This window comes from Protomyctophum bolini (genome assembly GCF_963924005.1).
Source record: "Protomyctophum bolini genome assembly, chromosome: 23".
NCBI classification, from domain to species: Eukaryota; Metazoa; Chordata; class Actinopteri; order Myctophiformes; family Myctophidae; genus Protomyctophum; species Protomyctophum bolini.
Genome location: NC_137884.1, coordinates 19,329,409 through 19,345,858, shown reverse-complemented (window position 1 = coordinate 19,345,858; position 16,450 = coordinate 19,329,409). Strand labels below are relative to the sequence as shown.

The window sequence follows — 16,450 nt, the reverse complement described above, 5'->3', positions numbered from 1 at the left end:
AATGCCTTTTGTATTCTTTCTGTATCAGCAAAGTGTAGATGTTTATGTTAGACATTGAGGGAAATTAAGATTCTCAATAAAATAAAATAAAATAAAACGCTGCTTATCAACTAACCGGTTATTCGATCGATACGCTTATCAAAACTATCAATTCATCATTTAATGCATTCATCGATAATTCACATCCCCAATTCAGATACATGCTGAATATTCCGGTGCAGTAGGTGGCGGTATGTACTTGAAACTTAGACTACTACTCTATGGTCTACTCCTAGAGAAAAAGTAGAAGAATCCGGAAGCGGAAGGCACATGATAGCATTCGAACTAGAAAGTAAACACATTCTTCGACGAAAACAATGAACAGGTTAGTAAATGTTTTTAAAATACTGTTCTATGAAAAAGAAACGTAACTGACTTCGTGAGGTTATCATTAACGTTTTGGCTAACGGCATCGCAGTGATGGCAGTTCAATGAAAAGCACTGACTCGAGTCATACTTGCAGCGTGGTAAAGTTACTCTGCATACTTGGTTGTAGCCCCATAATATGTGCCCTCTCCCTACGCTCATTCTGTAGCTCCGAGATTAGAATGAGCATAGGGAGAGGGCACATATGGGGCTAACTTGGTTGGTGCTTGTTTTCATGCATTTAAAGTTTTTTCCCACCCCTCTCTCTCTGTCTATCTGTCTCTATCTATCTCTCTATCTCCCTCTCATACAGTAGAGTAGCCCCGCGAGTCAGAACCCAATGGTAGTGAAGTTTCTGACCCAGGGGGTTCCGAGAGGGGCTAACAGTAGAGTAATACTCAACAAAGCCAGCACTAAGAGGTTTTGGCAAGGATGGAACTCGCTGTAAAAGGTAAGCTGACTTTTAAAGTTCGTGGAAACCGTTCCCCAGGGTTCTATGTTCTCCGCTCCACAATAAACCTAACCTAACATTAACCTAGCTCTGGTCCATAGCCTTCTATAGCCCCTCTCGGAACCCTACATAAAGCTTTTATGAAATTTGATTGTCGCTTTATGTAGGGTTCCTGGTCATGATAAGATTTTCTAATGCGATTGTTGGAACGCGGATATAAACAAACTCATCGTTTAGTCGATCGGCGCGGTATTACCACGTTTTTTCCTGAGTTTGCTTACGAATGTGCGAACTATAAGTACCTTACATACCTCTGATAAAATCTCCTGTGTCGCGGAGGCCGTTAAGTATTTTTAATCCATGTTTGATTAAAAATGTCGCTTTGATTATTCTTGTTTATTTACCGTTTATTGTACCGCCTCCCGATGTGGCGTTGGCTTTGCCGGCTAACGTCATAGCTATAGCGCCACTAGCTAGCCAGATAGGCGGTACAATGAGGTGTCAATAAACAAGGTAGGAAGAGCGACATTTTTAATCAAACATAGATTAAAAATACTTAACGGCTTCCGCGGCACAGGACAATTCACAGCGGTATTTATAGGTACTTAGTTCACACATTCAGAATAACTCAAACAAACAGAAGCCCTCAAACGGCGCCGCAACGACGTATCCGACGTATTTATGTTTATTTCTGTTCGGTACCAGGTGGCACCCGACCGTGGAATAGGACCCAATGGGGTAAAGTCTACCAAATGCCAGAACTTTAGTACCATTTGGGTTCTGCTTGTGGGGCTAAGCCTTCTACTGCTTCGACGATTCTGCCCTGCGCAGTAAGGCTATGGGACTTTCCGCTTTAAATCTCAAATCGAAATCAGACCAGCCTCTCCTCTTTGGCGTAAATAAAAAGAACGTTTTTGCTACTCACCAAAACAAAGGCGGGTTGTGTCCTTAGTGGACGCACTCTGAGCCCCCCACCACACGTATAAACGGTACTTTTTGTTTTCACCGGAGGAAAAATATTATCTATGAGGCAGTTCTCTGGGCAATATCAGTAGAGGGCGCAGCGGAGTAACTAAAAATATTATTTTTGTGTTGGGGGCTCAGAGTGCGTCCACTAAGGAAAGTAGTCTTTCTAATGACACAACTTGCCTTTGTTTTGGTGAGTAGCAAAAACGTTATTTTTATTTACGCCAAAGAGTAGATGCTGGTCTGCATTCATGCGAGCGGCGGAAGTTGAGACTAACATAGCTCTAATGCGCGCATTAGAGCTATGGACCAGACCTAACCCTAAGAAGTGGGGAACATAGAACCTTTGATTGATTGAAGTATTTATTCACAGTTTGGAGAATTACAGTACATTTCAAGCACAATTTAGTACAAGACTGTTAACTGTGGACGACACCATAAAGCATTACACTTGTTTACAATAGGGTCCACCATGTTCAATTCATCATAACATTTACTTTAGAGACGTACAGATATACACTTCTATAGCCAAAAACAGGAAATCATCATGAGGAGGTAAAAAGGGGAAAAAACATCTAGCCTACAGTGAGGGGGGGGGGGGGGGGGGGGCACGGGTACCGTCCTAAAGTCGGCTCTTCGGTGCTACTGAAAATTTCTGATGAGCCAAAATCATTTCGGCACTACAGCGCCGAAACAGCGGTAAAATCGGCCCTTAGTCTATAATTCAGGTGGAAATGTCCAATCTGATTGCATTAATCCAATTAGACCTGAGACCTGATTCTAGTTCTACAAATGTCTTCTAAATCAGAAAAAATCAGCTTCTATGTCAGTGGTTTTCAAAGTTTTTCATGTCAAGGATCCAAAAATTATATGTAATTGGCCACCGACCCCCATCTAAAAATATGTTGTTCCAGGGACCCCCTCAGAAGCAATGATATGAGTTAAAAATGTTCACTGTGAAAATATATATTCAAAGATTTGCGCCACATTTTCTTTCAAGATTTTTCAAAAATAGCTGATCTACAAGCTTGTAGATCTGCTATTTTTCAATAGGTAAAGTATAACATAATCCTTAAAACACCAACAGGGGTTCCCGTCCTGATTGCATTAAACATAAACTATAAACTCACCAATATTGCAGCTGTAAGGAAAGTAAATTTTTGCTCTTTGTCTGTGTCAAGACTTTTTAAAAGTAAATTCCCCCACTTGTTAAGTTATGAGCAACTTTCTGTCAATAAACTTTGCAGCCATGTGTGTTTGAGTTTGGAAGCACTCGTTTTATTGAAAGTAAGTAGTCCATCATTTTTTTTAACAAAGTCTTGACAGAAACAAAGAGGATGACCCAAGCTGTCCATAGAGGTGCAATATTGATGTGTTTAAAGCAGTTTTATACAGATAGGACTTTTTTGTTTCATGAATGTGCTTGTCAGTGTCAATTGCTTGCTGCTACTCTACAGTACACACCAAAAGTTTTTGTCAAATTAGCAATCTATAAGCTATATATAACTAATAAATGAAAGCTATAAAGCTAAATTCAACAAACTATGAGAATGAGTGATCCAGCATATGCTTTTCTACATCCTCTGTTTTTTCAGCAAGGGCCAAGAGAAGGCACCTCAGTGCCGAGGATTGTGGCCGTTTGGGGAGAAGTGCAGAGGGCACCGATGCCCTCACCCGGCCCAATAATGTGGCCCAAAACAACAGAGGAGGACTCCACCCCAGGACGCCCACAAAGAGGCTGAGACATGGTAATTGACTTGGATCGATCACATCACAGAAAGCTAAATCTGAATGTTTTATGACATGACTAGCTTCAGCAATTTTGCATAAGCTATTTTAGACTATCATCACATCAAACCCATGCCGTCTAGACGGCGCATCTCTGATTAATTAAACCGCATCAAGCACCATTTAATTGGTCTGGCGCACTAGTGTCTTGCTTGTTTTGGTTCCTCCCGTCCTGGGATCTAACACTGGGCATGTTAAAGGATTTCTTCCTGCTTTTCTCTTTTTGTGCCGTCAGTGAGTCAGAGTCCACAGAAAGGAATCACGGAATTCTTTTCTGTGACGAAAGTAATGCGTTCCAGCCCACAGCAGCCAAAAGTGGAGGAGGAGGAGGAGGATGACGACGACGACGACGTCAGTCTCTTGGCCAATGCCATGCCATTAGTGCAGGAAGAGCAGAAAATCAACTATTTGGAGGGGATAACGGCCGAAATGTGGGACGACGATCAATTTGATGATCAATTTAACGATGACGATATCATTTGGAGCCAAGAAAGTGGCAGCCAGGTAGGAGGAGGAGGAGACGATCTAGAACAAATTGACGTGGAGGCACTCCCTGGCCCCTGCTATGGGCTCCTGGGCAGCAGCTGTCATCTGGTGGAGCCCCAGGGCTGCGCAGATGATCTGCCAGTGGAAGTGCTGAGGAAGGTTCTGAGCCGCCTCCCCGCCCAGGACCTGTACCGCCACGCCGTTCTGGTCTGCCACCGCTGGAACGACATAATCCAGGACCCCAAGGTCAGTAGATGCTAGTTAGATTGACTTTCATGTTTTTCATCATGGCCTTTTTTTCATTTCAGATTTTTTTTTTTTCTATTCTATTTTTCTTTTCATTACTCTTTTTTTTTTTGTGGTCATCTGCAAACGGCAAGCGTCAAAACAATTGGCCCCTTTATTGTCTGTGTACTGTTTGTGGAACCACCACTATGTTATGGAAGTCTGTTGGAGAGCACTTATAAGTAACGCAGTTTAATAACATAATGAGACGGACACAATTCAGACTTTCAAAGTATTATAATTTAGTATTCGAATTCGGAGCCAGCATTCAAGCGTTACAATGGAACACCACATATTCATAGCCCAGGCATGCCTGACAAAGAACATATATGGGCATAAAAAGGACACAGACATAAATGGGTGGGGCATGCATTTCCAACTTGCTTCGTTCCAAGTAGGCCACTGCTTTTTATTTAATTTCACCTGCATTTACCTTTTACCAGGTAGTTAACTTTATGAAGTTCTTAAATGCAAATACATTGGACAACATAAAAAAGAAAATACATTTTTAATTGTCATTAGAATATTATAACCTGGAGTAATTCAAGCGGATCATGTTTGCAACTTTGCATATTTGGAATTGTAACGGCTGAATTCAATAATATATTCCGGTATTAACCTGCAGGACACACACATTCCCTGGAGGTGGAGAATGCATGTGGCCCCCGGTCTGCCAGTTGCCCATGTATGGCCCTACATAGAAAAGTGTGAAAACCCTTAATGTGTTGTCGTATGTTTTGTCTTGTCGTGTGCAGTTTGCTCCCCTGAAGAAGCAGTACTACCGGTACCTTATGGGGGAGAAAAATACAATGTCCACCGTCAGGAGAATCCTTGAAGAGAGTGGCGTACTTCTAGATTTGAATGAGAGACAACAGACTCAGAGTGTGTGTCAACTGGTCAGGTAATTCTCTATTGTCTTGTAAGACACACTAGTTTGGAGTCAAGAAGTCATGCAAATGTTCACAGTAAATTCTTGTGTTATTTAACTCTTGAGTGTTGTAGCCAACTTTGGGGCTAAATGTTGGCTTCACCCCCCAGAGCCATATAGCGTGTGATTTCTTTCTACGTCTGAGCATAGACATCGTAACGCCCCGTGATTGGCCTACCGACACTGCCCGTCTTGCCTGTGCTCCGAGATGCAAGGGTACTCCGTGGTGGGAAATAATACAAGTACAAGAGAATGGCAACACGCGACAGTAACTTGTAACTTAAATTTTTGTAGAAGAGCTCCCGACCGGATCATACAGACTTTTGAAACAGAGACCAGGCTTTCCTCTGAGGTGGTGGAAAGCCTGGTGAGGCGAGGTTACATGCTGGATAGTCTGCCGCGAGGTTTTCATTTTGCAGATAAGTAAGCATGGGATGGGACAAAGGCTACGAGGTTACTCCGTGGTGGGAAATAAATATATATATTTTTAGTATTAGTTTACTATAATTAGATTAATACACGATATTAATACACTAACACTTTAATTTAGAACAAATCAAATCATAGTTGTTCAATCAATTATTAAATCAAAGCAAACGGCACAAACAATATTAGTTTGCCTCTTCTACAAAAATTCAAAAACGCGTGTTGCCATTCTGAGTAGCCTTGCATCTCGGAGGACAGGCAAGACGTCGGCAGTGTCGGTAGGCCAATCAAAGGCAGGCGGGGCGTTACCATGTCTATGCTCGGACGTAGAAAGAATATTTCAATGGCTCTGCACCCCCCCCCCCCCAATTGTCAGTCTGACATCAGCCACCATTGCCTTGGTGCGTTGCTCTCAGACACATACTGATACAGTGAAAGGAAAACAGCCGAGTGAACAGTATTTGTATAAAAGTCTGGTATTCTCTTAATGTATAAAAATAAAATGGGCAGTTCAATAGTGGGGGTAATGCCTAGATCTCAAACACCGTCCTAGATATCGGTTAACAATTCAAAAACATATTCTTTTAGTATTTCCAATTCCAACCCCTTTTAATAAGTTATACATTTTCATGTTTGTCTTTTTTTATGCACTCATCAGCTTGATGGCTCAACATACGCCTGGTGAGAGGGTGAGGCCTGAAGACGTTCAGCAGTGCATTAAGAGACATCGTCTGTTTCCCCAAGCTGAGGCCTGCATCACCTCCAGATTTCCAGAAATCGCACAAAATGTGAGCATTGCATTGTTGAAGCTAATTTGTCATCGCACAACTGTTTCAGGTATTTTCAGTCAAAATGGGCCAAGGAAGTGCAACAAAGTATACATGTTGCATTCCGCCTTTCCCTCACTTTAACTTCACTAAAACTAAATGTTTCTTTTCAATGTTTAGGGCCCTAATAGGTCTTATGCATCAATGGCTTTGATTTTGTTGCTGAGTGAAACGGTGAAGGACGTGCAGGCCCTGGTGTCTCACCTCCAGGGCACCATGACTCACAGTGCCATAACAGAGTTCCTGAGTGAGATAGCCACATTCCTGCTGGCCCTGGATAGGAACAATATCTGGATCAGTAACAGGTGAGAGACATGGTATACTATACAGTGTACTGTACATCTTGGCGATGGTACGATTCTTATTTTTAAGGCAGTGGTTCCCAAACCTTTTCACGTCAAGGACCCCCAAATTGACACTAATTTGCACGCGGACCCCCATTTCAAATGATATGCCAGGGTCCCCATAATTTTTTACGGCTCTAGCAGTGATTCTCAACCATTTTCATTTGAAGGACCACCATTAATGGCATTTCTATCTCTGAGACCCCAATTTGTATTTGTAAATCAATGTTAATTTAACTCTGAGGGTGTACAAATGGACCCTAACGGGTCCATTTGGTTCCATTTGTACACCCTCAGAGTTACAGACAAACTATCATTTAGCTGGGGACCCCCTGGAACTGCCTCAAGGACCCCTGGGGGTCCCCGGAGTAGGAGTTTCACGATTATCATGTGTATTCCACAATGTTATTATGTATAAAATTGCATTTGTAAATTAGAGGTTTTATTATATTTTCCTCACATCATGCATGTGTGAATGAATAATAACAATGATTAGTAAAAAAAAAATAAGAAAATATGTCTTTGGATAATACTTGTTACATCTATGTAAGCTGTACTGTACGTTTTCAGTTCTTAATTTAGTTTTTGGACCCAAGCAGAGAATTGCTTTTATTTAATTCTTTACACGGTTATACTGATCCTCTATGGTTAATTCATTGTGAGATTTTAAATCGTGGGCAATAGCAATAGCCTCCCTAATGATAAATAAATGAATTCAGGTTTATTTAGAATAATACTTTTTCATATCTCCCCCTTACACTCTCCCATGTCTACTCCAGGTTGCACTACAATATTTATTATGTACTTCACCTGATGGAGAATGCGCCCACTCCAATCTACATCAATCACAGCGGGTAAGGTTGCAAAGACATTGATATACATGGCTTTTGTTAATTCCATGGATTTGAAAGGTTTATGGATTGCACAACAACCTTTGCAGGTTGTAGTGAACGCCATATTGCCTAGAATGATTCATCCTGGCTGTGCACATTAAGCGTTTAGTTTTTTCAGTAGATGTTGAGAGATTGCTGTGTATCTCACAAATGTGGTCCACATCTTGCATTAATCCTAATGTTCAGGATCGCATATTGCACTTTTGTATAATTCTGTGTTTACTTTGTATAATAGATTTTTTTGCTTGTGTTCCATATTGTTTCCTGCCATTAAGGCCCCAGGTTCCCATGACCCATGAGCAGCATCAGATCCTAAGCCATGACATCAGGAACGACCAAGTGGTCAAGATCATGGCCTTTGCAGGTACTGGCACCATTCACCAGTAGGAGCACGTTAATATGGTTCCTAATAGAGCACCGAAGTCTGACGTCAATATCGGTAGAGGGCGCAAATCCACAGGTTCATGTACTTTTTATTTGCATTATAATCCCCATAGGGGGATTTTAGATCGCCTCATAAACATGTCACCCCGGGCCGCTTCACTCGTATGGATATTAAGAATCAACTGACTGAGAGAAAACGCTAATGTTACTGCTACTGAATTAGTTACATTTTCGCTAGAAGCAGACTGTATCATATATGAGTGACTGACTGTTGCAAACGATACAGAGACACCTCCCCGACAATAACGCAGAGACAGTTTGTTTATTTTTGGACCACAACGCTTATTACTTCTGCGAACCAGGGGAATGGAAGGGATGAGCGAGTTACGCCAGGACTTCGGCGCTCTATGATATAGAACACATGGCATCACATAGAGTCTATGTAATGCCATGTGTTCTACTTCATTCATGAACAATGTCAGTTTGAACAAAGCTTTGGTGCTACATGTTGTATCTACATACAATCCCTCTGCATATGAGTCATTAAAGATATTTACTCATAAAACTGTGATGGCAGTCCTATCAATGCTTTTAATCGAGTAAGAGATATGCATGAACGACGAACTTAGTGGTAAAGTGTCACGACATGTGTTTTAGGTACTGGGAAGACGACCACCCTGGTGAGGTATGCCGAACAAAGACCACACCTGAAGTTCCTCTACGTGGCCTTCAACAAGTCTGTGGCCAGTCAGGCACAAAGTCGTTTCCCCAGCAACGTGATCTGCAAGACCATCCACTCCATGGCCTACGGTGCCGTGGGCAAAATGCAAGTCTCATCCCTTTCCTTATTGCATCTATCGTTCTCTATAAAAGTCTTCATATCAATGCACGCTTGTGTGACTAAAAAAAAACTGGTGTTTTTGTTCACACGTTTATTAATCCTCACCTCAGAGTTTGCTTGCAGATTTCCTTGTATTCATGTAGAACTTGTAGAACAATACATTTGAGTGCCTATAATATTTAGGTTTCTTAGTTCATCGTTTGCTGTCCTGCCTCTTCACAGTTAATGCTTTGGCAATGCATAGGGGCGAAAAAGACAGTGACCCACTCAACCAATCCTTCCAAAATATCCCAAAACAATACTTTTTTTAAATTTGTTATATTGGGGCTTTCGCCTTTTATTTTATTTTTTATGGAGGGACAGATGGTAGGGCCTAGACAGGAAATTGGGGAGAGAGATGGGGGGGGGGGGGGGTGACATGCAGTAAAGGCTGTCTCGATCGGGATTCGAACCCGCGGCACACTGCCAGACTCTATTACCAGCCAAGGCGCCTGGACCGCTGAGCCACGGCCCAGGCCCAGACACTTTCAGTACTATAAGCATCTTGCTTTTGTGTGTACGAGATTGGTAATACATTGGTCAAATGATGCTGAATAACACATTTTTAGGCCATTTTGTGGGAATAAATTAATGCAAATGTCTCCCAGTCCCCTGCCTCGTCAAAGGTTATATTCACGCGCCTCCTATGGCAATGCAGTTGGTGTGGAATTTGTGATAACCATTGCATACTGTGGCGGTAACGTCACGCCAAGAAAGCAGCACACTCACGCTTTGTCTTTGACTCTTTGGGCAGTATTTTGCGTGTCTTAAGTACCAGGTCTTATTACTTAACTTAAGACCTGGAGGTGTGATCAATTCCATTTGGCTATTCTGAGTAAGACCTGGTACTTAAGACACGCAAAATACAGCCCAATGTCTCTTTTCTTGCAGTATAATACAGAACACTCTCACAAACATGGCTACATGTCTATCTCCCTGCAGAGCTGTAAGGAAAACCCTTTGAACCCACAAACCTGTGACAATAGAAAGTCATGGGCCACAGCTCCATCTACAGGCCTGATGATATCCAATTCATAACGCATTCATAGAATACATGCATGACTCATTTCTGTACCAGGCTAGTTGCAAATGAATGTAATGGAGCTGGATCACATTGTTAACCCATTTTGACCTGAGATCAGATTCAAAAAATGTTTTCTACATCCTGACAGTTTTCTGAAAAAGCTATGTATGTCAGTCGTTCTTCGATTTTTCAAAAATAGCAGACCTACAAGCTCGTAGCGCGCCACTCGGTGGCGTGCTATGAGCTTGTAGATCTGCTATTTTTCACTAGCTAAAGCATAACATAATGCTAACACCAAAAGGGGTTAGATACAGACCATGACTGACACAAATGATAACTACGCCATCGATATTGAGCCACACCGCTGTTGCTGTCGTCCCTTCGAGTCAAAATAATTAAAACTTGTAATAACCACACAAATGAGACATGCAAGGGTATTTTCTATTTTAAAAAAAAAACACCTATTCGATTCCTAGTGAACAAAATATGTTCTGACCATCTTAAGTCCACTGGATGAAAAGTTGTCTTCCTGCAGCTAGTCATGTTGATGTTGTCTCTGTCTCCCTACACCAGATACCATAAGAAGCTGGGCTCTGACCTGAAGGCGTTGACCACAAGCCATGTTCTGCCTGAAGGCCGTGCTGGATTCATCAATGGCAAGGTTGTCACGCAGACTCTCACTCATTACATGGCCTCAGCGGACAGATTCATCAACATCAGCCATGTCCCTCCCACCTGCAAAAACAACAAGGGCGTCCAAGTAGAACTGGACAACGAGAAATTGAGGGTGCTTACACAGACACACATTGCAAGAACATTCACAAATGTATACATTACTCCCGGCCACAACACACTAAGGCTGTCCCCAAACATTCAAGGTTCGAATGTTCGCTCGTTAGGGTTGGCACTCGAATCTTAATTAATGGGTTTGAACCGTTCTTTCTTTTTCTTTTTCTTTGATATAAAAATAAAAAATATTTTTTTCCTTTTTTATTAACTCGAAAATATATCTCTGCGAGAATGTGATATGAGCATGTCAAAAAAAGTTAGTTTCTAGTGCATTCCTGTCAGAAGTTATGTCTATCTCTGCTGTCCCTCTCCAAAATCCCCTGTGCACATTCATTTGGTGATGGGCCTGCAGCCAATCAGCAACACACACACACAGCACATTGCCAAACGTTTGACATACTGACAGTGGTGGTAAATAGATGACACTGGTTGTCATGCTTGTGAATTTCTGTGAAATTTCAGGGCTATGTGAAAGATGCGCAGAATATCTGGGACAAAATGACAAATCCTAATGATCGGAGTCAAGCGGGCTACAGAATGACTCACGACGGTAAGTCGGCAGCAATTTGTTACAAGCTTTGTTCATCGCTAAGCGGGATAAATATGAAACAAAGGTTTGACGGTTTCAACGGGACTGTCTTTTCACCAGGTTATCTGAAGCTGTGGCAGCTGCAAAATCCATGTCTCTCCCAGTACATGTCCGTCGATGTCATCTTCATAGACGAGGCGCAGGACTGCACTCCAGGTATCATCGCTGTACCAACGCACACACCTCCCTCCTTTTCATCCTTTCTGCCTTTCACCCATTTTGGTTGGGAACCCCTTTTGGTGTTTTAAAGCATCATGTTATACGTTAGCCATTGAAGAATAGCAGATCTAAAAGCTCATAGCACGGCATTGAATGCCGCACTATGAGGTCTGCTATTTTGTTTTTAATCGTGAAAATGTGTCGCAAATCTTTGAATATATATTCTTTCAGAGCGAACGTTTTGAACTCATATCTTTGCTTCTGGGGGGTCCATGGAACAACATATTTTCAGACGGGGTCGGCGGCCAATTACATATCATCTTTTTTTTTTTACTTAAATTTTTATTGTTTTACAAGACAGAAAAAACAAACTTACAATACATATAACATCACAGACGTACAAAAAATAAAAAACAGAAAAATAAAAAATACAACAGGCATCGACATTGCGTTTATAAAAAGTTACTTTATCTTTCCAGGCATTCCCAGTTGTCTCTCATTCCCCTATACCCTTAAATATTGTCCATTTATACCATTTGTCCTCCATCTTTTCTTCTTGTAGCCTCAGACTGTGTGTTAGTTTTTCCATAATTACATATCATCTTGACCTGGAGTAGTTTGAGAACAACTGACATACAGAAACATGAGGTTTTTCAGAAAACGTGTCAGGATTTAGAAGAAATTTTGTAGAATCGTCCTCGGGTCTAAATGGGTTCATTTCCTTCCCAGCCATCCTGGACATCGTGCTGTCTCCGCCCTGTGGGAAGATACTGGTCGGAGACCCCCACCAGCAGATCTACACCTTCAGGGGGGCGGTCAATGCACTGCACATGGTGGAACACACTCACATCTACTACCTGACACAGGTGCTCATTCTCTCTCTCTCACACACACAGGATGGTGAAACTGTGTACTGTAATCAATCTAATTAGCTAATTCCTCTTTCCAGAGTTTTAGGTTTGGTGCTGAAATCGCCTACGTTGCAGCTACCATTCTCAGAGTGTGCAAGGGAATCAAGAAGAAGATTCTAGTGGGAGGAAACCAGCCGGGTACTACTTGTTGACATTTTTTTGTGTTCGTAGTTTAGTGTTTAAAACAGCGACGCATTGTGACTGTTTTCTATGCATGTGCCTGTGTGTGTGTGTGTGTGTGTGTGTGTGTGTTTGTTGTTCCTCCCTGTATGTTACCTGTCCACCCACAGGTACGTTTTGTGACGAGAGCACATACCCTGCGATGAATGGATCAGAGGGAGTGTCTGTGCAGGGGAAGACTGCCATTTTGTGCCGTACGAACACCTGCGTGTTCAGTGAAGCTGTGAAACTCACCGACGCCAACCCCAGCTGCAGGATTCACTTTGTTGGAGTAAGACTCCAGAAGACTTTGTTGGGGTGGGAGTATTTGACCTGTGTGTGAAATGTAAAACTAGACTGACACACACACACACACACTAAAAGATTTTACTCTGATCTCGCAGTTGTAAGTTTATCTGGATAAGTGCGTCAGCCAAATGCCTTGATTGTAATGTGCTAATTGTCATTGCTTATCTCCCAGGGAAGCATGGCGGTTAGCCTGAAAAAGATTCTGGATATATGGAGACTAATGGAGTCAAGCGGCACCGTCACTAGAAGTGAGGCACTCACTCACATTATCCTTTTGCTTCATCTTTAGCATCAAATTAATTGTTTGCGGAATTAATATTCCCCTTTTATTCCTTTTTCCTCATTCTAAAGCCATTAGCGACTCCTTCATCCGCATCTTCCACAATTCAAAGTTGGGGGGTTTCCACGGCCTGAAAAAATACGCAGAACAGACGGAGGACCTGGAGTTAGCGGCCAAAGTGGCCGTGGTGGAAAAGTACACCGTCCGCATCCCTGAACTGGTGGAGCGCCTCAACAGTTGTTTTGAGAGCCAAATGAGCTACGCAGGTATGCATGCATGACTGCATGTGTTGTGCACAGAGGAAGCATGGCACACACATACTCCCACAGTGCAGATTTAGATTTCGTTTAGTCATTGTATTTTTAATCAAATGTAATTTTGCTTTAGTCATATTTCAGTCATCTGAAATGTTTTAATTTCAGTCTAATTTTAGATTTTAGTCAACTAAATCCACAGTTTATTTTGTCTACGAAAATGTATTTTGGTGTCGCGATGGCAGAGTTTACACTTGAAAATTGAAATAGACAATCTACAAGCCAATAACGTAGTGAGCTTGTAGATTCCCTCTGTTGTTAGGGAGCCCCTCCATAATATTTTAGTCACACTGTGGCAGTGTCGACTAAAACTATGATGAAAAATGTTTGTAGAGTACTTTCTTTCACTGACAAACGAAATAAAATCGTACTAGACTGTACAGTGTACACTCTTAAACACTCCCTCACTGGCACATCACATTTATTTTGTTGTAGACTTCATCCTGGGAACGGTCCACAAGGCCAAAGGTCTGGAGTTTGACACTGTGATCATCACTGATGACTTCGCCAAGGTTCCCTGTGAGAGACACAACCTTGGACGCTGGGCCGGCATCTCATGGAGTGTGTATTACGTCAATGTTTGTGTGTGTCCGTACTGTATGTCTGTGACTCTGTGCTTTTGTAAGTTTAGTTGACGGTGATGGTTGTACAATCTAGTCAAAATGATGCTGTTTCCAATCCTTCCAACAACCATCATCTTTACTCTTTTTGTTTACTCTATTGTTCCTCCATAGGTAGGATTGCAGTAGATGAGTGGAACCTACTGTATGTGGCGGTGACCCGTGCCAAGACTAACCTGATTGTCAGCAATAGCGTCGGCCATATCCTCACTCAGGCTGGGGTAATAATAATAATAAACTTTATTTACAGAGCACCTTTCATGACACGAGTGCAGCACAAAGTGCTTTACAAGAAAAAATACAAAAAACTAAGAAATCAAGGCACAGTCAAAATACAAGGCAAGGTCAGTGGGCAGGCGTCCAACACAGACCCCCACCCACATGTTTTTAGTTTTTCATGGCTTCGAACCTTGCATTTGTTTTCTGTTTCATTCCACCACTTTGCCTACCTTGTTTTCTCCAGGAGTACTCCCTCAGGTCAGAAATGATCAGCTCCGTGGCGCAAGAGGGCCAGCCTCCACCCTGCTCTGTCCGACTATGTGGAAACTCTATCCTGGCCGATTCAGCTTTTGCCACGTGCAAACGGCCAATGAGATATGTAAGCACGCAGACACATGCACAGTTGCACACAGACTCATGCCTTCCGTGTATCTTATATGTATGTTTGGGTATCGTTTGTTTTTATCTGATTTTGCAGGGGCATGAACCCCCAGGCTGATTTTGTTAGTTTGTTTTCCATTTCAGGTTAAAAATGGAAAAAAAACACAGCCGGTTAAAACCATGGCGGACTAGTAAGCAACACAGCTGCGCCAAACAAATTAACGACAATTTCATAGGTGTGTCCAGAGCCAATGACATGCCAATGTGCAAGCATGATGGTGCCGTGACTAGTCCAACCTGACTCGTGCATAAACCTATCCCTAACCGCACACACACGCAAAGATATCTTTCTGCCTTTATTGATTGAGAGAAACGGGTAAAGAAAGACGGGGAGTGACACGCAGCGAAAGTCTGTCGGTCGCAGGAAAGTAAATCTAAATCTGAATTTCCCCACTTTGTCATTAGCACTATTACGTACTCTGGATTAAGAGCGTAGTAGGGCAGTGTTTCCCCTACCATTGTATTGGGGCTACACCTGTTTTGACTAGTTCTGCTACTAGATGCCTTGGTGGATGGTTTCATGACACATTTTGGAATTATGTTTTTCTGGTTGAGAGGTCAAAAGCTAAATGTCACACAGATGCGAGACAACAATGTTAAAAGTCTTGTTTTTCCTCCAGACAGACATTGTGGAAGCTGGGGGCCCACTGTGTGAGAGGTGTGTGTGGCAACGCATAGGCCCTACGGCATTCCTGCAGTCGGAGCGGATATTCGAACAGCCCATGGCAGACGAGAATCCAGCGCTGCCGCCCGGATATGCAAGGATCTATAATATATTATAGATGCACACACTCTCATACTAATGCTGCATGAATCCCAGTTTGGCCCTAAACATTACCTGTATATATTCCATTGTTGGTGTGCTGTAAATATGTTTGGAATTTTAAAGGTATAAGAAGGTGTATTTCTACTGTCTACTGGCATAAAATAACCTGGGATTATTTACAGGAAATATTTAGAATTAATGTTTAATATCATTGCTTTGTTTCAATTCATGACGTGGCTTTTTCTATTTTTATTTTTGTAAGATCATGTTTGTTTTTATATATTGGATAGACGGGAAGGGGCAGAGTTGAGAGACATGCAAGACAAGACAGGTTGTATTTTGAACCCAAGAAGGACTTGCATGATTTAATTTAGGTTTTATGTTTTATGTTTCTTTATGATTTCCTGCAGATATTTCCTGGTTGTTCGATGGTGGTAATAATAACACAGTAGACATTACGTAATATACCTTTAGTGTTTTAGCTCAATGTCGCTGTTGGTTCTCATGTAAAGTCATTTCTTAAGACTTGCGGAAAATGAGTACTAACTAAAGTCAATTGACCACCTTCCTTTTGGTATAAAGGGTTTTTATGTGGTGGGCGGGGAAAAAAAGTCTGAATAACAGTTGCTGGATGCAATACGTCCGTGTTTCTAAGTGGACATTCATCCACTCGATTTGTACATTTATACCTGTGTTCACGGTGCCTTTATTCATACCATTGACAATTGCTCCAATGGAGTATGTCAGTCATTTGTTTTTATTTGAACTAAATCTGAGTGAAAGCAGACTTTGTTTTATTTCATTTTG

The 16,450-nt window shown here is 41.9% G+C and overlaps 1 protein-coding gene across 1 annotated transcript; it reads left to right on the top strand.

The window, feature by feature from the left end:
• The first annotated feature begins 317 nt into the window (after window positions 1-317).
• fbxo18 (F-box DNA helicase 1) lies at window positions 318-16,430 on the top strand. Its single transcript, XM_080757541.1, has 22 exons — window positions 318-364; window positions 719-856; window positions 3,418-3,570; window positions 3,846-4,342; window positions 5,137-5,282; window positions 6,394-6,523; window positions 6,683-6,867; window positions 7,686-7,760; window positions 8,075-8,163; window positions 8,841-9,009; window positions 10,661-10,874; window positions 11,339-11,426; window positions 11,526-11,621; window positions 12,354-12,490; window positions 12,574-12,673; window positions 12,826-12,986; window positions 13,176-13,251; window positions 13,355-13,549; window positions 14,033-14,158; window positions 14,332-14,438; window positions 14,681-14,815; window positions 15,498-16,430. The coding sequence occupies exons 2-22, from the start codon at window positions 838-840 to the stop codon at window positions 15,657-15,659; spliced, it is 3,060 nt and encodes a 1,019-aa protein (XP_080613667.1). The 5' UTR covers window positions 318-364; window positions 719-837; the 3' UTR covers window positions 15,660-16,430.
• Window positions 16,431-16,450: the final 20 nt, after the last annotated feature.